The following is a 23,216-nucleotide window of genomic DNA, read 5'->3' on the forward strand; positions in this document are numbered from 1 at the left end:
AACGCTTTTGGCCAAAGAGAAGGGGGAAGGGGCTCAGGTGGAGGATAAGTGGGAAGCCCTGGCCCAGCTCTGCCCTCTGGGGTGTTTATGGTACTAGGATGATGAGAAGGGCAGAGGAGAGCCATTCTATTGTGTGGTTTCTCCTTAAGTGGGTGAGGATCTAGCACCCTGGGATGAGACTCAAAGGGACTAGTTGCTCTGGATTCTGTAGTGAGGCTAAGAAAGGAATCAGAACCTTTATTCAGTGTAAGCCACACAGCTCCTCCAGGTTAGAGTTGTGGACCTCCATGCCTGCACAGTGCCAGCTCGCTTAGGCGGGGAGTTTTTTTGTGGTACACGGGCCTCTCACTGTTGTGGCCTCTCCCGTTGCGGAGCACAGGCTCCGGACGCGCAGGCTCAGAGGCCATGGCTCACGGACCCAGCCGCTCCGTGGCATGTGGGAACTTCCCGGACTGGGGCACGAACCCGTGTCCCCTGCATCGGCAGGCGGACTCTCAACCACTGCGCCACCAGGGAAGCCCATCATCAGCTGTTCTTTGTTGAGCACTCCTGTGGATCAGACGCTATGCTAGGTAACTTTAAGTGTATTATTTTTCATTCTTTCCAAACTCTTTGAGAAGGGTGTGGTTTGTCCATTTACCTAGATGAGGAAAGAGATGAAATATAGGCCCACAGCCAGACATTTAACAAGATGCTAGGCCCCGGATTCAGTCTCAACTGTGGCCAGATCTAGAGTTCATTCCATTTTACTGTGTTACTTCAGACTTGAAGTCCAGTCACCTTGTTTTATTGATGGAGCGTTTCAGACCTGGTGTGGTTTAATCACTTGTTCTTGTTCACATGGTGAGTTAGAAATAGAAATGGGACGGGGGCATTTTCCCATAGAGTGTGAAATAAAGCCAAATAAATATGTTAAGATTAACATACATGTTTATGTCAGCTTTAAGACTGATTTGCACAATTTTTAGCCACTCTTTATATGGTAAGTCATAAGTTAATATTTTCCTTATTCAGTAAAATATGCTATTTGTGTCCATTAATAATAGGCACTTTCTTAGTAGAAGGAGAAGGCCTACAAGTAAATATCAGTCTTTATCATAATGAAATGTTGATGGATTTTTTTTTTTCTTCTCCTATTCTTTGGTCAACCAAGTTTCCTAGTTGTTGTTTGAAAAATTATTACAGTCAGTGTGTCTTATGGGTTCCTTAGCTGTCTGGGATGATCAGCTGGATGATATTCTCAAATCAATTAAGAATAAAAGGATAATTAGACTAGAGTTTGGATGATACGGTTCCTCCTATGGACCCCAATGCTCATATCCTGTGTCCCACGTCACTGTAGAGTATTGGAGTTGTTGGACTTGGGTTCATGAGTCAGCTTAATCATGTTTAGCTGTGTGGCCATGGTCAAGTAATGTTCTCAGAGCCTGTTTCACATTGTTGTGTGTGTGTGATGTTACAGCTTTCACCTGCCTATCAGAATAACTCATAAAGAGGAATATGTGAAAAACTATTTTGCATATTGGAATCAAAGTACAGTGATGACATAAGCAAAGCAGGTTTCTGCATAGTTATAAAACCAGCTGCCTCTGCCCCGGGATATTGTCAAGAAGGCAATATAAAAAATGGTACAATGAGAACGGCTTCCCTAACAGCCCACAGATGAAGTCACAAGGACTGTACAGCAAATGCTGTACAAATGCTAATCCCAAACTCAATTCCTCTTCTCACTCAGCACACTTCCTGGCCGCTTCTCTGTAGTATTAATTGGTACATACTGAGAAATGCAAGCTCCTTTTAGCACCAGCCTGAGCAAAACAATTAAAAGAAGGGCATACCAGCCATGAGAGAATGTCATTTCATGCAATCCCAGTCTGCAGATGAATCAGTGGGTGATTTTTCATTTTTTTGATCAGCCACTGATTTATGTAATAACCAATTATTGGAAAGTATTTGTTGGATACCAGTGTATCTGAAATACGTAGGTTATAGTATTGCTTTCTTCTATTACCACTGATAATTGAAGAGATACTGAGTAAGTATTGATGCCTGGCAGATTACCTGGTTAGTCTAATTAGGTTAGATTCTACTGATATTCATGCTTCATGTGAACTTACTAAGCATTACTGTCTCCCACTTTAGAGGATTCATTTTCATAACCTGGCATAGAATATACTGAAAATGCACAGGGATCCACTTTAGGATTAATTAGTTAACTTTTTCAATTTATTTAAACTAAAAACAATAGCAACAAAAAAGTGGCTTACCATTTCTCCTACTCCCATCACCCCCTCCCTCTTCTGGCAACCACCAGTCTTTTCTCTCTGTCTATGAGCTTGGTCTTGATGTCGTTATTGTTGTTTTAGATTGCACATATAAGGGAGATCATACAGTGTTTGTCTTTCTCTGTCTGACTTATTTCACTTAGCATCATGCTCTTGAGGTCTATCCATGTTGTCACAAATGGCAAGATTTCATTGTTTTTCATGGCTGAATGGTATTTCATTGAGTGTGTGTGTATCACAGTTTCTTTATCCATTCATAGTCGATAGACACTTCAGTTGTTTCCATATCTTGGCTATTGTAAATAATGCTGCAGTGAGCATGGGGTACATACATCTTTTCGAGTTAGTGTTTTTGTTTTCTTTGGATAAATACCAAGGAGTGGAATCCTGGATCATATGGTAGTCTTAATTTTTTGAGGAACTGTCATACTGTTTTCTGTAGTGGCTGCACCAATTTACATTCCCACCAACTGTGCACAAGGGTTCCCTTTTCTTCACATCCTCACCAACACTCATTATTTCTTGTCTTTTTGATAGTAGCCATTCTAACAGGTGTGAGGCGAAATCTCATAGTGGTTCTGATGATTAACGATGTTGAGCATCTTTTCATGTACCTGTTGGCCATCTGTATGTCTTCTTTGGAAAAATGTCTCTTCAGATCTTGTGTCCATTTTATAATTGGATTGGTTTTCTTTTTGCTTTTGCTATTGAGTTGTATGGGTTCTTTGTATATTTTAGATATTAGCCCCTTATGAAATATTATTTACAATTATTTTCTCCCATTCAGTGGGTTACCTTTTTGTTTTGTTGGTGGATTCCTTTGCTGTGCAGAATGTTTCTCATTTTTAAAGGAATAAGGTGGACTGAATAACAGTTTTGTTTTCAGTGTTGCTATCATCAGATATTAACAGGCTTCTTGTTTTTCCTTGGTTCAGTCCTTTTCTCCAATCTGTAGCAGTAATGCTCAGGGAGCAATGATGGTGGTGTGAAAGGGACTGCAGCGGAAGGCAATGTGTAGCTGTAGATCTGGCCAGTTATATCGCTACACTGTTGTAAGGACTTTATTGCCAGTAGATACAAAAGATAACTAGTTAGCTTTTTCATGATGCAGCATGACGTCTTTCTCCCCTGATCTACCAGTGTGATCATGAAGATTGGTTTACTTTCCCCATGCACTTGACCAAGAAGTTGTAGGATGAAAGGCAGGTAAAAGCAGCAGTAACACTACATGCCATTCTCTTATCCTATACTCCTGACTTGACCTTTTTAGCCAACTGACTCTCCTCCCTACTTATGGAAATACTCCAGGCTCTACAACAGTCATGAGGTTCCATATTGCTATTGTTACTCCATGAAATGCCTTAGACTAGGGCTTTGTCAGTTAGCTTTGCTGTGTAATAATCCACCCCAAAAATTAGTGGCTTAAAATAACAAATATTTTTGGTTTACAGTTCTGTGCATCAGCTACTTGGGCAGGGCTCAGCTGGATGGTTCTTCTGCTAGTCTTGCTTGGGTCACTCATGCAATCACAGTTATTTGGAGGCTCGGCTGGATGATCTGAGATGGCCTTGCTTATATATCTGGAGGTTGGTACTGGTTGTTGGCTGGACTACATGTCTCCAACAGGCTAGCACAGGCCTTTCCATGTGGGAGGGATGCTCCAAGAGCAAAGCTTGATGTACAAGTACTTTTAAAGCCCTATTTGCATCATGGATGTTGCTGTCCCATGGCCAAAGCAAGTCACGTGCCAAATGTAGAACAAATATGAGAGGGATTCCAGAACCCAAACCAAGCATCTGGCACATTTCTTCTCAATTCACCTTCCCAGCTCCACACTTCCTCCTTGATCTCCCAGCCCTTTGTTCCACTTCTGTTCAGCCCTCAGCTTTGGGGTCCTGTTCTGGTAGACCTAAGAGCTTGGTTGTCCCAGTCTACCTCTTCATCTCATATTTATAGGTTATCTCTCTCTCCTTCCTTTGGCTTGCTTGGACTAGTCCTGTGGTCACTGGCCATGGAGTGGACTTCCCCTCCTCAACACTCATATTCTCACACTCTCTCCTTCTTGCTCACCCATGCGTATGGACAGTCTCAGCCATATCATGTCTGAATACTCAACCCTAAATAAGGGAACAACAGAAATGTCAGGAAAATATAGTTAACCTTTGCACAATCAAATTATTCTCTCCCACTTGCCTTTTGGGGGTGGGTAGGGGAAAGGTGATAAGCTGACTTCATTTTAAATCACACTTCATTTCTTTATTTTCTGTTTCTCTTTGCTTAAGCACATGTATGAAGAGACAGTATGAATTATAGTGCCAACAGGAAGAAAGAATAGTGCTATATGTTACACAGCTGGGCTGTGGTAAGGAGACCAGTGCGTGGAGTTAGAAGGCCAGACTTGAGTTCCCATAGCAACTTACCATGTTGTCTTGGGGAAGGGTCTGTACCTGTAAACTGGGTATTACACATTTGGAAGTATTGTTGAGAGATTGTAGTGGCATTTTATATAGATATATGAAATCACTTAAACACCCCAAAACTTTACAGGTTCTTTGAACACTTAACTGTTAGCCAAAGCCTCGATGCCTTAAATGAATAAGCCCAAATTGAAAAGCAACCGAGGTACAGAGCACAGCTGGATGACAGAACCTTATGATATCCCCCAAAAGCATATGACCCCTCATTTTTCAGTGTTTTAAATTCTCCTTTTTGTGTTAGGAAATGACGAGAAGTATCATTTTATAGGGCCTAGGTTTGAATATAGACTTGGCCATTTAGAGACTGTGTGATCTTTGACCATAGTTTTCTTTTTTCTTTTTAGAAGTATCTTTTTTAAAAAAATTAATTAATTAATTTTTGGCTGCATTGGGTCTTCGTTGCTGTGCGCAGGCTTTCTCTAGTTGCAGCGAGCGGGGGCTACTCTTCGTTGCAGTGCGCAGGCTTCTCACTGCAGTGGCTTCTGTTGTGGCGGAGCACAGGCTCTAGGCATGCGGGCTTTGGTAGTTGTGGCATGTGGTCTCTACAGCGCAGGCTCAGTAGTTGTGGCGCATGGGCTTAGTTGCTCTGTGGCATGTGGGATCTTCCCGGACCAGGGCTCGAACCCGTGTCCCCTGCGTTGGCAGGCGGATTTGTAACCACTGTACCACCAGGGAAGTCCTGACCATAGTTTTCTTAATTGTTATCTGGATGTGATAATATTTCTGACACGTGTGGGTGTGAATCTAATATGCCTTGTAGACTGTTTAGCATTTAAAAATCTTCTATCAGGATAAGCTCTGGTTGAAATACCCGCAGTGGTCACAGGTGCTGCCCTTTGACCTGGAGCTGAGCACAGAGAGATGTACGTACCCATTCTCACCCGGGAAGCAACTTCAGACCTGTGCAACTGGACGTGACACCATGAGATTCTCCTCCTCCCTTGGGCTCCAAACTTTCAAGGCAAGATGTGGCTTTGATCTTGGGCCCTCTGCAGAAAATCTCCGTTGGCAAGCCTAGCCATGACAGCTGGGCTCTGCAGTGGCAACTTTCTGTAGACAACACTGAAAAAAATCTAAACGGCAAGTACTCTGGAGAAGACTTGATGAGGGTAACCAGGTGTGTGCTGAGAACGCAGCTGGAGAGAGTTGAAACTGTGCCAGATAGCTTCACATTTTAAAAAGGAGAAAAAATGAAACCACCCTTCGGAGAATCTCTGGAAGTGGCTCCACTGAGGTAGTCTTGGTTAACCAGGGACACCAAGTTCCCTCCACTGATTGCCTCTGGTTAATTTTCTCTGCGACTTGACAGAAAGGAATGTGACAAGTTCTGTCTCTGAGCTCGCAATCATGCAAGACAGGGCTGTGCTTGTCCTTACTGACCCAGGAGACGAAGAAACCAATTAAAACTTCTTCTCGCGTGTCATCCTCCAGTGGTGGTATCAACATAATGATGATGTTCTGGTCCAGAGTGCCCGCGGAGTAGGTGCTAGTGATTTCTCACAGTGTGGATTTGGGGGGACCACCTGGCCCAGCCCAAATGATCATTTAGCGGGTAGTTGGAAGGCTTAGGAAGAAGGACTCGCTTCTGCCTCACAAAATATCCTGAAGGAGGCAGGCTCTGAGGCTCCAAGGAATGCAGCACTGCTTGGATTCATTGGCGTAGGGTGGCTGAAGCTTCCTGAAGCCTGCAGACCCTTTGCCCAAGAAATTCCCATGATCAAGACATTTGAATGAGTCTGCCTCTCCATGGCCTCCTGTTCAGGGGTGGATCCAGATTTTGTGGAGTACGAAGCTTGCATAATTTGAGGAGGCCCTCTTAAAGGCAAAGACTATAATTACAAATGCAAAATTAGGTGTGAAGATGAATGTTTATTTGGAATAAAAAATACATCAAAGCAAATTAAAAATTTTTTAGGTTGACGGATACTGCACATTAAAATATTTAGAAAACAATCTCCTTGATACTAAACGTATCTGTATAAGAATTTTTTTCTATTTCTTTTCTGCAAATTCCCTTATAAGTTCATTATGTAATTAAATTTTGTAGTGTTTTCTATAGAGAGTAGATAATTCCATCTAATTGAAAATTGATTTTTATTTTTAATATTTAGGGATGTTTCTTTCAGTTTCACCATTCATTATTGGTAATTTCACCACTGAATTATTGGTAAAAGTCTTAGAATTACTAAATTTTGGGAAAACTCTTACACATTTCTCTCGTCTATGAGCTAAAAGATTTCAAGACGTTTCAAGTTAGTTGTGTTTGAGTGTGTGTGTATACATACTCAGCAACTTACATATTCTCTGAATTGATAAGTTCATTAACTGTTTTATCGTCGTTTTTACGTTGGTCCCCACATGTGTGTGTCAGCATGGTGGGTGGTAGAAATATTACTGCAGGCCATTCCTACTGGTGCTGTTGTAGTAACAGACACAGAAATGACTACAAACCACAGAAACAGACCCACTGAATCCTAATTCAATGCCACTCCTTCACCATTTCCTCTTAGGTCCCCAGAGTTACTACTCCAGCTACTCCAGTTACTCCAGCATCATCCTACTCAAGCAGCAGTGTGACAGAAGAAGTCCTACCAGAGAAAGACAATGCTCTTAACTGATTGCGGTTCAAGTAACCTATGTCTGCAGGTTTTATGAAAATGTGTGACCATGTGACTCTATTACCAGGGCCTTTCCCGGGACCCTGGAAAGGGCCTATGTAAGCGTGCAGCCCTCACGCACAAGCTCTGTTAGCTCTGTGGCACGTTTATGTATGAAGATTTACTCACATTAGACTGGGCCTACTTCCCTGGATGGTGGAATGCAAGGCTTCCCATCACTAGTCACCAAATGTTGAGGCATGACTGGGACTTCAAGCCAACTCCGTTGCCCAGTGTTTCCCTAACTTGAAGATCTTGCCAGTTTTGAGTTCCATTCCTTCATGTTCTCACCTTCATGAAGGAGATGAAGAAAAGGTGAAGCTTTAAGGAATTTGTCTCTAAGAGGGTAATAGGTTTGGCCTGAACTTTGCCGTCCATAGCAGAAAGGGCTTCCCCTGGGTTCTCTAGGGCCATTGTCCACATAAATACTTCTAATCACCTCACGTCAACACATCAGCACCGTTTTGGCAGGCTACTCTCTTGCAGTCTCACAAAAGAAATACTGCTCCAGCAAGCAAGAGTGATCAGCTGTCTGGCTGCCCCCCTAGAACTAGCACCTGGCTTGAGGCTTCTGGATGACCTGATGGGCATGAGACCTGGTGCTCCTTGCAGCATCCAGTGGGTCCCCTGTGTGGGGCAGAGGATTGGAGAGAACCTTGAAGGGGAGAAACCAGGACTGGGGCTGAGGCTCATGCAGGTCCAAGTGAAGGCATGGGGTATCCTACCTGAATGATGCTGTTGGCCCCTAGGCAGTCCTGGTACTGAACTACGACTGAAAAATTTTTGAGGAAGACACTCCAAAGCACGGGGGCCCCTGAGGTGCCTCTGCCTGGGTCAAAGGGCAGCACTTGTAGAGTACTGGCAAGATTCCTTTTCTTTTTTTTTTTTTTTTCTTTTTTTGATGTATTGGTAATGACTGTGAAGGATCCAAAGATAGAACCTGCTGGAAAAGGCAAGTTTTCCCTGAAATTGTTCACTGTCATTTTAATTGGTTTTATTTAAATGATTTTCTTAAAGAGTGTGGTGACTGAACTTTAAGAAGTAGTAAGTGTGTTTTGTCTTGGGTGATGAAACACATTAATGTTTTGACTCCTGACCACTTAAACCTGCTGTATTTCAAGCTTACCTCCTTGGTGGGACCTCCTTTCTCATCTTTTCCATGTGTTCCTTTTCCCATCATCCTCTTACCAGTGATCCTTTGTGGTCATTCCTGGATGTCATTAGTTGAAGATTTGAAAGATTGATAACTTTGTTGTCCATTGTCCTGTCTTTGTTTAGGAAATGGGGCGTCACGTTGGCAGATGGAAGCCCACACTGGATGAGGATGCTCGGACCCTCTTTAACTCACACCCCCTTTGGCTTGTGAGCTTTGCCTTTTCACTGTCTTGGTCTTGCTCCCTCCCAGGGTCCGGTGCTTGTTCTTGTATATGATGTTGACATAGCTTGTGTATGAACAGTGCTTGAAGGAACTTAGTTTGGAAAATGTAAGGTTGAAGGAAGATATGTGAGCTTCAACCATCTGAAGGGCCATCACATGGAAGACAAGAATGACTTATTCTTTGTGACTCCCAAGTAGCTAAATGGGGACAGTGGGGTGGGAATTCAAGGAAGATTCAGTCCCCGGGGAAAGAAAAACTCTCTTCTTACGGTTGTTAGAGGTAGAATGAGCTTTCTTGTGGTGACTCTTTGGCAGATATGTGAGGGACTGGATTCAGACATTGGTTGGATTTGGAGTTCAGCTGACAAGCTGAAGTATGAGAAAATTGGGATGACATCCCACGGTTAGAGAGCATCGTCACAGAGGAAGGGCAGCCCTTTTATTTCATTTTTATTTTCTCCTGGAAATGGCATCCTGAGTCTTTGACTCTTGTGTGCTGCCTCCACCATCATGTGTTTGCCCCTGTACGCTCTGCTGGATGCATCGCTGGCAAGGACCTCGTTCTCTCTGCTGATACTGGCTACCTCTTCTCATTGATAGGCCCCTGGTAGTCATGCCTCTGTTCACAACCTGCTGAGTCAGCTTGCCTAGGGCTCAGCTCTCTGTATGTGGCTTGGGAGCTGATATGCGGACTAGTCCTTCCCAATGCCTGTGATTCCCTGAATCTATGACTCTTGCCTTATTTGGTTTGGGGTCTCAGTGTTTATCTTGACCGAACAGTGGGTCCCGCTGAGGGGATGGATCATGGAACACTCTCACCACTATGCCCCACCTTTTCTTTTTCATTCTGTCCTTCGTAGAATATTGATTTCACAACAGATTCTCAGGAAATGCTTTCTGACCTCCCTGGCTTCACTAAAACTGTCCTGTTTGTCTTCTCCTCCTAGCTCTGTTCTCCTTGTCACCCAATCCAATGTCTCATTGCCACCAGTGAGGCCACTGAGCAATGCTTAGCTCCACGAGAGGCTGTCAGATCGTAAAGGATGCTGCTAATCCCTGTTTGCGTCCATGCCATTCCCACGTTTTAATGATGAATTTCTCCCTAAAGGAGAACCAATATATTTCTCATGAGGCCTTTGGAAGTAATTTCTTGCTTTCATTACTAGAAAAAATAAAGTTTTATGGAGCTGCATATTGTAAAATATTTTACTACATGGAATCTGCCCTTCATCATTTAAAACAAAAATAGAACTATATAGGAAAGAAAAGTACAGTGAAACAGTTAAGCTTATTCATTCTTTCTTAAGTGATCTGGACTTAACCTCACCTGCCCAGAGAAAAGCTGGGCTGTGTCCCAAACAGTAGGAGGGAAAAACTAGCCATGCCAGACACCCACAGCAAGTTGATTTCAACCCTCACCCACGTCTTGTCCTGGGAGCAGACAGGACTCAGTCAGCGGCTAGGCTGTGCCTATCAGGTATGGTCTGTGCTCCTTGCTAAGCCTTTTGTCTTTCTGGACCAAGATCCTTAACCTTTGTCACATCACTGACTTGGAGTGCCTGCTTGATCACCTGGCAGAAGTGACACCAGCTCTGGAGTACCTCAGCCTGCTGGGAAATGTGGCATGTCCCAATGAGCTAGTCAGCCTGGAAAAGGATGAGGAAGACTACAAGAGATACAGGTGAGTATCTAGGGGTTTGAGCATCGTGTGAGAAGGGAAAAATGACATCTTTGGGGAGATAATATTATATTCTGGGGTGCATAGTAGATGTCTGGTAAGTATCAGTGGCCCCTTCATGCTGTATTAAACTTTCCCCCTTGGGTACCCTATAGCCAGGATCTCCCTTCATTGAGGGTAAACAAGAGTCAAGAAACATGAAAAGATGTTGAGTGGTATAGGACAGGCATTGACAAACTTTTTTGTAAAGGGCTGGATATTAAATATTTTATGCTTTGAAAGTCATATGTTCTCTGTCGCAACTATTCAACTCTTCCATTATAGTGCGTAAGTAGCAGTGAACAGTTGGTAAATGAATGGGCAATGCTATGTTCCAATAAAACTTTATTTACAAAAACATGCAGCAGGCCAGGTTAGACCCATGAGCTATTTTTTGCTGGCCCCTGCTCCTTGTCGTAAGATCTTCCTGTCTGCTTCTGAGTCACTATTTAGAGAGAGGGTACTTCCCACAAAGGTTTAGGGAGCTTATGTACAATCCCAAGAGGAAATCCTATGAGGCATATGGCTTTGTTCCATAAAGCTATGCCTCCGTGTCCACCAACGATGGGATTTGATGGGCTCCAGGTAGAAATGCTTTTTTTTCTTCTCTCAACTTCTGAACCATCTGCTTTGAAATACCTGATCCAAACTCACTTCTCTTTAGGGAGTCTTTTTGATCTAACCCATTTTACTAAACCCATTTTTCCTCTACACTTGGAATTTTGTATGCTCTTGTTCTTGATTATTGTTTTGTAAATGTTTTGAATGATCTTTTCGTATGTGTAGTGTAGCTTTTCTCTCCATTATGATGTGAGCTCTCATTAACACCCCACCTGAATCAATGTGGGAGGGTGGGAGGGAGGGAGGGAGGAAGGAAATGTAAGGCAGGTAGGACTACTGGAAAATAAGTTTGGGAGGATTGGGGAGAAAGGATAATGGTTCAAGAGGAACTGGTTCTATTGGGGTTCAGATTTTTAAATCTGTGGTGACCCACGAAGGAATGTAGTTGAGGGCATACATTTTATATAAAGGCAAAGCTGTAAGAAATAGTGAAGGTTATTGAACACTGTATGTTAAAAAAACATACATATACATATACATGTTAGCAAGAGTACAGCAGAAATTCAGCTGTACTTCTTTACTGGGAAGAATTTTGTAGGAATCTTAGACTATTTTTAAGCCGTCTTAGAATAAAGCTCTATCCCTACTTCAAAAGAAATGCACTAAATCTTTTTTCCTCATGAAGATTTTTATTTGGGATGTGATACTGTCGATTTGAATATGATTTCTGTTAGGAGAAATATGGTTAATATCCAGCGAGTGAATAATTAAAATTTCTAAATCAACCTGTTAAGTTAATCACTTAGAACTTAATTTTCTTCTTTAACGTTACTCTTATCAACTTTGAGTAATTTAACAGCTTGATTTCAGCTACAAAGGGGTCGTTTAAAACATTTTATCTTCTGGCAGCAACTTATTATAAGATATATCTTGGAAGGGTCAGGAGGTACAAGAAAGTTCTCTCAGTTAACATTTTTAGTAAACCAGTAATCGTTTGGGAAATTCTTGTTTGTTTTTCGACTTCTTTCTTTAGATTTCTGGTTTTAATGCTTTAAAATTGCCCAATAAATTTTATATATGTACATATACATGCATGTGTGTATGCACACGTTCACACACATTCATTCTTTCATTCACTTATTCATGGAGTTATATGTGAAATGAACTGTAGGTGCATTTTTTTTTAGAATGAGAGTAATAGAGTGAGGAAAATCTCCCACTCCACCTTACTCTATTCAGTCTCAAAGAAAAGGTTGTAAAGGAAAAAGAAAAGCTAATACTATTTTTGTTGTTATTGTAACTAGTCGCATTGGAAAAAATACTTAGATCCATGGTGTAAGGGGTCAGATCAAAAGATCTGATGTGGAGTCCAGTTTTGCCAGTGGGACCTTTAAAATGGGGAGGACAGTTTAGATCAGTGACCCTTAACCAAGGCTATACTTGTGAATTATCCAAGGCGTTTTGATTCATTTAGTGCCAAATGCAACACAATAGTCAATAGGTGACTTTGATGCTCAGTCAAGAACTGCTGGACTGAGGGACACTTAAAGTCCCTGTCAGCTCTGGTGTTCTGAGACACTGTCCTCCCAAGCAGTTACAGTTCCCCCTTGATCATCTCTTACCATTTTATATATTCCATCATGTATATTTCTCTGACTACTTCATATATGTCGACATCCAGAGAATGGCTTCCAGAAAGTCAGGACTGCGTCTTCTTGCCCTTTGAAGCCTTATCAATACTGAAAGTAGCACTGACTGTGTAATGGGGACTTGGTAACTGTTAACAGGAGGTGGCTTGAAATTACTGTTCCATCTGAGAAGCTGAGTACTTGTAGAGAAGTGCAGGGCCCTTTGGGCACCTTGGCTGCCCACTGCCTATTTAGAATTAGGTCCACTTGGATGTCAACAAATGCATTTAACAAGCAAGGAACTATCCTGCAGAATCTACCCAAGTGTTGGTCGTTGGGTCATGATTCTTTAGGGACGGCTTGATTGTAGAACAGCGATCGTTCTCCTGGGCTGGCCTGGGTACCCTCCAAGCACACCTTCCCCACTCCAGGTCTGTTAACCCCTGGAAGCCGTGGAGGGCTGGGGCTGGGGAGGCTGTGTGTTAGTGCACATATGTCAAGGTTGCCATGAGGAGCTGGATTCTAGAGGCCACACACAGCCGAAATCACATCTGGTCAGAACTACCTTAGAAAATCTGTAAGTCACCCACACCACCGGCAAAATGCTCACCCTCTGAGAGAAACAGGAACTAAGAACAGTGGAGGGAACATTCAATGTGGGCCCATCCAGTTATACATCGACTGCACGGCCTCTGATGCTTGAGTGGAGCGGCAGGCCTGTTCTCTAGCAATTCTAGATTTTTTATTTCTTTTACTTATTTTTTATTTCTGCTTTAATGAGCACTGTCACCCTTGCATTTGGGTGAGATGAATGGGTGGATGAGGGAGTTCTGTTCAGTGGTCTGTCAGCAGCCCTGCTTTGTTCATCCTGGACTCTGTGCTTCATTTGCCCCTGAGAAATTTTAGAGTTTCACAGTCAGACTTCTGAATCCTGAGTTCCTGTGGCATTTGGGTTTCTACAAAACAGTGTAGCCACCATTTGTTTCCTTTTGGTAAAATATCTTCCTGGCCCTTCATCTGCAAAGCGTGAGGTCAGCCTTCTTTCTAGCTGTTACCCAGAGCCTAATAGTAGGGCCTCTATGTAAATTTATGGGACATTTTCACTTGAAAATGGCTTAAAAAATGAATGATATTTCTACAGTTTACTGTTTTTCACTTTAAGTACATTTTCTGACAATATGTCTTCTATTAATCATTTAAGCAGTAGTAGGAGCCTTAAAGGAGTGTATTCAGAAGCAAGAACCCATGGTTCATTTAGTGCTGTCTAAAAAAATTTCACATTGATTGGCATCCTCTGTGGTTATGTGATGTAATATTTATAATATGTCACCCAGCCATACATCAAAACAAGTACGTCTCTTGTTTCATTTCCGTGAGATATGTTGATTTCAGAGAGGTCCGTCCAGATTCAGGTCACATGGTGGACAACCACTGGACCAGAAATGGGAAGTGACCAGATTTATGGAGCTATTGGAAATGGACCCACAGTTGCTTCAGTTTCTACTGATGCTTTCCTCCCCTCCCCCCCACATCACCCCTTTTCCTTCCTTACCCCTGTGCACCCAGTTGGATTTTCTTGGCACACGTCCCAACAGTAGAATGGGCCCCTTAAATCCGTGAGTGAGCATGAACACGCTCCCAAGTTGTTGAGCGGTGCCCTGGTGCCCTGGGGCAGGAACTGAACCGGGCCTGGGGTTTCTCTGTGCCGTTCATCACAGCTCATAGCTGTTAACGTGGTGAGCTGTTACAGCTCACCATGTTATTACAGGCGCTGAAACCTGCCCCTGCTTTGCCATGTATACACAGTGGGCTGCTATTTTGGAATGAATGTTGAATGGTGGTGCTGGACCTGAAGATCCAGCAGCCTTCAGGACTGGGGCAGGAAAGGATGGGGAAGCCGAGATGAGCCAGGGGGCCACCACTGTACTAAGGTTCCCCTTGGGGCCTCCGGTGGACTTGAATACTGGCCAGACAATAAATCAAATATGGGGAACTTGGATGCCCAGGACGGTCTATTTCTTGTCTTCCTTTGTCATTCTTTTCTTTCCTCTTACTGCAGGAGAGACAGTAGAGTGGAAGTCAATGGTGCACAAGTGCTAGACCTCAGGCATCAAATAAGGGAGTTGGTCTCATGGTCTCTTAGTGCCCCTTCCTCCACTAAATCCTTCTGTCACTAAATCCTTCATTCTGTCCTGCCACTCCAATCTCTGGTGGGCTTCTCCTTCCTCCCTCCTCCTCAGTAGGCCCGTCTGTATTCCTTACAACTTGAAATTATTTAAAACGTGACACCCTTTCTTTGTTGCCTCCCAGGGAGCAGCCCTGGGGCCTGCCCAGTGTCCGTCTCACTCAGTCAAGGGGAAGGAGGGAGGGACCTGCCATCGTCTGCTGGCCGTCTTGGGCTACCAGCATTTCCCAGCCATAGAGGAGCTGTAAAACTTGTGGCTTACATAACCCAGTGAGCATTTTCCAGCTAATCTGCAATCTGGGCTTTGAAGATCACAAGAAAGCAAAGGTCACGGCCCAGAGATCAAAGTGACAGAAGCCCACAGCGTAATTGCCGGTGACCCTCTGTCGAGGGCCTTGGTCTGTCCTGTGGGTGTATTGTTTGCACTGAGACTTCAAACGTGCTGCCGGTGAACGGTGAGGGAAGTCAGCTGGCCTTGGCCGGTCGTCCGGCATTCATTAATGCTGTAGGTGAGCTCACCTCAACTCATTAGACAGCATTGTCATCTCTCCACTCACAGTGTTTGTTCATCCCTCTGTGGTCTTTATTGACTTTTCCTCACGGTTCTCCTTCACCTGGAGATGTGAAGGGGTGGTTAGACAAGGAAATTGGAGTAATAAGAAAGGAGGATATGGATGCATTTATTGTAAATTAACTTGGAGGCACATGGAATTCAAGCCAGCTAAAGCTTAAAAGAGGCGGGGGCAGCATGTAGCCCTTTCCCTTCAGGGCACAGATGGAGAAATGGAGGCTCAGGAAGGTGGCAGAGGCTGAGCCAGGATCACACAGCAAGCGAAGCCCAGAGCCTGGGCTCTTCCCTCTGCCCCATTAGTCCCCACGCTTTTTGTTGGGAAGACCTCCCTCTTGTCGTTTTGTCCACTCCCCCCCCGCCCCCCAACACTTGAAAACTTTGGTCTCTTCCATAAGCCGCATTTAAGCCGCTGCTAACTTTTCAAAATTCGTCAGAGACGTTTAGCTGTTGATCAGTGCTTTTGATCAGCATGAGGTAAGCAGTGTTAACCAAGCTGGGTTGATATCATCCAGTCCAGAGGAAAGAAGCTTGATGTTTTGTTGGCGCGTCCACCCTTTTCTGTTAAGCTTTGTGAAAGTTTGAGAGCAGTTCATGGATCACCCTTGCTGCCCTCGGGGCCCCCGGGTGGGGCACCAGTCACCAGGTCTCCCCCCTTCCTGTGCATGGGAGCAGGAAGGCAGCAAGAAGCAATAGGAAGAAGCATTGAGTGCTGTAAAAGGAAGGAAGTGGGGAAAATCCCAGTGACGCCACATCCAGTTCCCTCAGGATCTGGAAATGTGGTGTTTCTTGAGTAGAGTCTCCTCAGAGGATGAAACATGCCAGCCAGCCCCAGGAGCAGACACTGGAGATCTGTCTTGGTGTTCCTGTGGCTGTGCAGAGGGCCTGGGGAACAGCCGGATCCCCCGGGGAAGCAGATGTGGGCCGAAGACAAGAGCATCCTCCCTTCCCTTTGAAGTCTAGATGAAAAATGCCAGAGCTTTGGGATTTCGGTAGAGAAAATTGATTGGGGAGCAAACAAATAAACAAACAAAAAAGCCTTTCTGCTGTTCCTTTTGTCCCCCCTACCAGTTGTAGGTAACCGGTTACTTCCTAAGAGAAGTTCTTTCAGGAAGTGGAGTATCCTCTATGAAAAGAGAGAGAACCCGAAAAGCTCTGTGTGGGGCTCTTACTTTTGGAGAATCTGTTAGCAGACAGAGACAGATGGGTCTTTGAACAACTTCCCAGGGTCCCTGGTCTCCTCTTGATAACCTCACCTTCCGTATCACAGCCAGGAGGGCCCCTGATTTCACTCCCTACCCCTCCCAGCCCTGCGGCTTTCTCCCAGCCACCTTGGGAAGGTCAGGAAAGTTGGCATTGCCCTCTGGAGCAGGGGACCTGAGCCTTAGAACTTAGACAGATCTCTTTTCATTAAGCAGTGCCCTGGCTTAACAAGCAGTTTTATAAATCTGAAGCTGTCTCCGGGTGCTGCAGGATTTATAGACGGGGGTTTCTGCCATAAAGTGGTTTATGATGGCTGCCTTCTGTGTTATTAGTAGCTGTCTCTTCCTTCAACCATTGCTGTTTGATAATAGCTTTAAAACACCCAGAATTACTTACCTGCAAGCCCCATTCCCAATAGCCCCTGTTGACAGTCTGAATAAGTTTACTGCCCTTTTGTTGTACTTTACCTTCAAAACAAACTGATTGAACCATCAATAGCTCGTGGAAGCTGACAGAGGCATGTCATCTGGACTAGCCATGGTGATTGCAGGTTATCTGGGGGAGTTAACCTTACCGCATTGTTAACTGAAATGTTTTATGTACTGTGCAACTTTAGGATATGGCTGTGATAACCCCAGTAACTAAGTAATACATCACAGTAAAGAGATTTTGGTGCAACAAATAACCCTGGATTAAATTTACAAGGGTTGAATTGATATTGTAAAAGCCTTCGTTCTGTGGCTTCGGGAATCCTCTCTTGTATTTTTATGGCAAACTTGTATTATACTCAGGATTGAAACTGCAGCTTTTGACACCCTGACATGACCTAGAACAAAGGGAAATAGATCTCCCAAGACCAGAATGGGACAGGCAGGCCGAAAGCCCACTGGACTTACCTCTTGGCAGTAATGTTTGGAGCCAGTTCCAAACCACCAAGGGGCAGGAAGGTCTGGTAGATGTGGCTGCTGTCTGGGCGCTGGGTACCACAGACATTGGAGCAGGACAGACCATTAGCAGAACTGGAAAGGAGACTCTTGGTGGCCTTACCAACCTCATAATTCCAAAACTGTTATTCCTCGTGATGTTATTTTCACTTGCACAGTGGTTCGCAGCAGGCCTAGTAGCATCAGCCTCACCTGGGAACTTATTAGGATGTGAATTTGAGACTTCCTTCCAGATGTAGTGAATCACAAACTCTAGGGGTGGGGCCCTGCGATGTGTGTTTCAACAAGGCATCTGGGGGATGCTGATGCCCCCTCAACTTTGAGAACAACTGTGCTGGAATATAAGCTCGTTGAGAGCAGAGACCTTGTCTGTTTTGTGCATCACCTCATTCTCAGTACCTAGTGCAGTTCCTGGCAGGTGGTAGCTTCCTAATAATTATTTGTTGGGTGAGTGAATTTGTAAGTAAATGAAAGAAGACATCTCTTAAGAGACGAACTTTGGGCCCTGAGCTGAGTTTCCGACTGAACTATCTGGGACAAGCCTTCCTAGTGCCTCTCAAACATCTTTAAGCATCGACCACCTGGAAACCCCAGGCTGGCCAACAGGATGGGAGTCAAGTCACCTCTAGGTTCAGGGGTGACTGGCAGCCTGTTCCATGGGTGTTTCTTTGGTTCTAAAAGAAGAGTGCTCTGAAAACAGCAGCTCTTTGTCATCTAAAATTTTTAACTAGCTTAAAAGCCAGCACTTCTCTCTGTCTCCTTTGATTTCAGGGCTGTGATCCAAAGTGGGGCAAAATGACAACGTGCTGTCTGTTGTCACCGTGGTTCCTGCCAGCCCTGTGAAGACATCTTTCATTCCATCATTAAACACTGGCTGATTTTCTAATACTGATGTTTTCTTCCCCTGAATATTCATCTTTTCCCACCCTACACTTAGTGGGTGTCTTTACTCCTTTGAGCGTCACTCCTGACATATTGTTTCCATCTGTACGTGTCTTTATTTGAAAGAATCTGTTGTCATCAAGACTTTGCTGCTACAAGCAGAAGATGGAAGTTTTTTCTGACACTGACTGAGGCCAGTGGGAGTTCTCCTGGAGGATAGAAAGGTCATTTGGGCCTTTGTAGAGCTTTTCTAATTTAGGGTAAGCTTAGGCTGCATTTGGAGAGGGAAATGCTCAGGGAGAAGCAGGAAAGAAGGTAGTGCATAGTTTGAGGCCAGGAAGGAAGCAGGAAGTAGATCGTCAAATTTCCAGGACCTCAGATGTTGGTGTGGAAGTTTCAGGGGAGGAAAAGGATACACAAGAGAATTTAGAGTATTTTGACTTTAAAAAAGAGTAATATGAAGGCTGTGATCAGAGGCCTCTAAGCTGTTGTCTCTGGCACCTGAGTGATCAGCTAAATCTTTTACCTGGGCAAGCACATGCGAGGCCATGGGGTGATGTGAGACCACCTGATGAATGGGGAAGCTGGCCTTGGGAACCCAAGGCTTTGCTGAGGAGGGAGGCCTGCTACACACCTCAAGTAACATGTGTACTGAGAGAAAGCTCAGGGCTTGGGCTGCTTTAGGGCTTGGACCTTTGAAGCCTTCTTGAGATTTCCTGTTCCTCTTTCTTTGTGCTCCCAAAGCTACTTTGTGTATAACCTCAAACTTGGCACTTACCTACGCTGATTTCTAATTTCTTTGGGTGAGTCTTTCTTCCTCATTACACTAAGACCCTCTTTTAAGAGCAGGAACCATGTTGTAATCACCTCTGTATACCTAGGGTCTGGCACGTAGTAGGTGCTTAAGAAATATTTGTGCAACTGAAATGAACTGGTATTTTATGGAGTCCGTTCTAATGCTACTTTCCTAAATGGTGTGAGGGTGAGGGGAAAAAAAAAAAAAACCTGGTCCCTGCCTTCAAAAAGCTTATAGTTTAGGTGAGGACATTAACTGAACACCAGCAAAGCAATTAAAACACAATAAAATGGGGGCTTCCCTGGTGGCACAGTGGTTGAGAGTACGCCTGCCGATGCAGGGGACACGGGTTCATGCCCCGGTCCGGGAAGATCCCACATGCTGCAGAGCGGCTGGGCCCGTGAGCCATGGCCGCTGAGCCTGCGCGTCTGGAGCCTGTGCTCCGCAATGGGAGAGGCCACAACAGTGAGAGGCCCGCGTACCGCAAAAATAAATAAATAAAATGTTAAATTGCAGGGTGCTGAAAATGCCTCCTAGGAGTGTTGAGAAGGGGGAAAGCAATGCGGGCTGTGGGTGCAGGAGAAAACTTCCTGCAGGTTGGGATTTGGAAGATGAGTGGGTACGGAGGAGGCTGGGTACAGGGGAAAAAAGTCAGATTCCCATGGAAATGATTTATTGCTCTTGACGTTGGGTCCTCAACTCTTCTTCCTAAGCAGGACAGGGTCTAAACAATTGCTCCTTTGATTGATGGAGTATGGGGGCTTGATGGAGAGCATCTGGATTGGTGACTACCATTGAGGAAGGAGACATATAGGCAGGTGTCTATATCTTTTATATATCCATTTATATGTTTATGTACCTGTCTCCTGGCCAGGCAAGTCTTCTTGTCAACTCCATACACCTGCTTGATAGTTCATCACACAAGAGGTCAGTCATTGGGTTATCCTTGGAGGCCATAATGGATCCCAAAGACTCTTTCCAGGGGGATGGAGACCATATAGCATTTTGGGGGCTATTAATATCCCCTAGAAACCAACTCTCCTTGTTTCTCCTTGATGGAGATAATCTTCATAGTGCCAGTGTAGAAGTAACTCAGTGATGATGAGAAAAAAGTCCTCAAGACCCCTGTTTGATTCCTCAAGGAGCATTTCTCAGCTATATGTGTTTCTTACTGCTATCCCAAAGTTGTCCAGGTTATTATTATTATCTTGATGGCAAATTAAAGTTTCTTGTCTCAGCTTCAAAATGAAGATTTGCTGTTATCTCAGAGAGGAGAATGATCGAGATGACATTAATGGTATGATCAGGTTGTAGGTTATTTTCACTGAGAACTTCTTGTGTAGCAAAGATGTTGGGTCCATTTTTCAGAATGGTGGAAGGTAAGCATGTTGATAGGATCTTACTGGCTAATCCAGGGTGTGTGTGTGTGTGTGTGTGTGTGTGTGTGTGTGTGTGTGTGTGTGTGTGTGTGTGTGTGTGTGTGTGTGTGTGTGTGTGTCTACAGTCAAGAGCAACCATTGGTGTATATTTTGAAAGTTTAGTTGTGTATCTGTGAAAAATAGAACCATGTGGATTTCCCCAAAGAGTGGTTATTCATTCTTTGTGAAAGAAGAGAGGAGAGGCAGGAACCAAGGTCTAAACTTCTGAAGGCCTAATGGTGTAGCTTCCTGCTCATCAGACAAATTGCATGAAAGTCTGAGGCTGTCACCCCAGTCTTCCTGAGTTACCTCTGACTGTTCTCTTCCAGATGCTTTGTTCTGCACAAGCTGCCCAATTTGAAGTTTCTGGATGCTCGTAAAGTAACCAAACAAGAACGAGAGGAAGCTTTGGTCAGAGGGGCGTTCATGAAGGTGGTGAAGCCCAAGGTAAGCCCTCTACTGACTGTTCTTTGCAAGGATTTATGCCTCACCTGTTGGGTACTCTTTGACCCTGGAGGAAGTCCTCCTATGTGTTCAGAATGCAGGAGGAATCTCACACCAGGATTTCATCCATGGATATACTGTTGGCCAAATAAGAAGTAGAACTGGGTATAAACTGGGTCTTCCTGTGACCCAGCCTAGGGGACCTTATTGGAAAGGTGATTTCAGGCAGATGGCTCTTGTACCAATAAAGCAGCATCATACACAGCCCAATGGTGACGTTCCTGGGGAGGATTTCGGGCCTCCTGGAAGATGTTTTATTTACAAGGTGGGGCCTCTGCAGATCTGTAGCTAAAAAAGGAGAAACAGGAAAGCATTGGGCATTTACTGTTTCTCAGGGGGGTAGCATTCCTCTAGTGCCTCAGAGGGGACCCTTCTTTCTTGGGACCAAAGGGTAGCTGGGGGAGAGTGATTTTCTCTTGTCCACAGGTGAGGGCTCGGTAGCTCTTGGAAATATTGTTGGCAGGGAAGGCGATTTTTTTGACAATGTGATCTGGGACTGGTGTGTGCTTCCGTCGTGTAGCTCATGGGAATGCTGTTTACTGACCTTTGCTTCGCCAGCTGAGTCTGCTTCGAGGCCATGGGATTGAACGTGGCGTTATCTTAATGACAGCGTTGATGAGGCAGGGGAGATTTGGCTTGGGGTCCTGGATTCAGACACAAGGAGATTATTAAGGACATGGGCTTGGGAGGAGCTGGGGTCCTTCAGTGAAGCCTGAGGCTGGGGAATGGACTTGATGACCCCTTTGGAGGTCCCTCACTGCCCTGGAGCTCTGTGGCGCTACAGTCACTTCCTGTGGGATCCTAGCTCGTGTGTTGAAAACACTAGCCCAGAAATCCTTGAGGTCTCGTTTGTCCTCACTGATTGACTTTGAGCACTCTGCACACGCATTGGAAGTGATTAAGAGGGAAAGAGGAAAAAACAAACAGAACCAAAACAGAAAAATGAAACCTCTTCCGTCAAGTCACTCAGCTGGCAGCAGACCTCAGGCCACTTTCTTTCCCTGAATCCACGAGGTGCAACTTATTTCCCGTTATGCTGAATAAAATTGCTAACAGTTGTGGAAATATATGATATGGAGAGTGTAATACTGGCAGATAAATGTATCGTTACCTGTTTCAGCATGTGGGAAGTTGAGTGATTCGCTTCGTAGCTATTAAAGTGTTAACAGTTTTACTAATGGAGGCACTGATTTGATGTATTGCTCATGACTGCCTTTAGTTATTCCAGCTTTTGTCCAAAAGAAATAATTTATTTCTTGGCCTCCTTTTTTTTTTTTTTTTTTTTTTTGGTTAAAAGATTCCAGAGACAGCCCGTGTCACCAAACCAAAGTACGACAAATAGACTGTTTCTAGTATCTTGGGTTCCTGACCATCCTGAATTTCTCACTGTCGTGTATACATGCATTTTATAGAATAGATGCTGTTTCTCCTGCTCTCATTGTCTTTGACATGGAAGCTCTGGAAATCCGGAGGGTTCATAAAGATATACCCATCATATTGGGGTGGGGTGTCAGTGTCATCCAGTACTGTTCTAAGGTGTCCAGGTATGTCAGTCCTCACATAATCTTCTAACGTGGAAGGAAGGGAACATTGGCTTACTGTACAGATGAGATGACTCAGGCCTTGAGACGCTATTTGGGCTGCTCAAGTCACCAGCTCATCATTGCTAGAGCCCGCGCTTTACCTGTGTGTCTGACTGCAGAGCCTACATTCTTCCACTCTGACCTCTTACCCCTGGAGCACTCATCTCACCATTCTCCCCATGCATCTCTCCGTCCAAACAGAACCTCCGAGCAAGGCCTAAGTGAAGAAAACAGGAAACAGCAGGACTGTTCTGTTGGAGTAGAGATGGGGGAACTGAAGTCCTCCCCTGCCTCTGAAAGCAGGGAATGACTCCTTAGCATCCAGCAGTAGCTGGTTCCCCGAGTCGTTAGCACCATCGTCAGAAATGCTCTTCAAAGCTCCACAGCAGTTTCTGATCAGTTACAGAATGAGCTCACGTTTGTGTGGTGG

General features: G+C 44.4%; 1 protein-coding gene across 2 annotated transcripts in view; it reads left to right on the forward strand.

The window, feature by feature from the left end:
• The window catches only part of LRMDA (leucine rich melanocyte differentiation associated), a 1,119,714-nt gene that overhangs the window by 598,685 nt on the left and 497,813 nt on the right, over positions 1-23,216 (forward strand). For both annotated transcript variants that reach the window (XM_049697257.1, XM_049697258.1), the window contains 2 exons: positions 10,344-10,478; positions 21,029-21,146. In XM_049697257.1, the coding sequence (XP_049553214.1) occupies positions 10,344-10,478; positions 21,029-21,146 (253 nt within the window). The remainder of the gene's footprint in view (positions 1-10,343; positions 10,479-21,028; positions 21,147-23,216) is intronic.

The sequence above is a fragment of the Orcinus orca genome, chromosome 14 (genome assembly GCF_937001465.1).
Source record: "Orcinus orca chromosome 14, mOrcOrc1.1, whole genome shotgun sequence".
Classification (NCBI taxonomy): Eukaryota; Metazoa; Chordata; class Mammalia; order Artiodactyla; family Delphinidae; genus Orcinus; species Orcinus orca.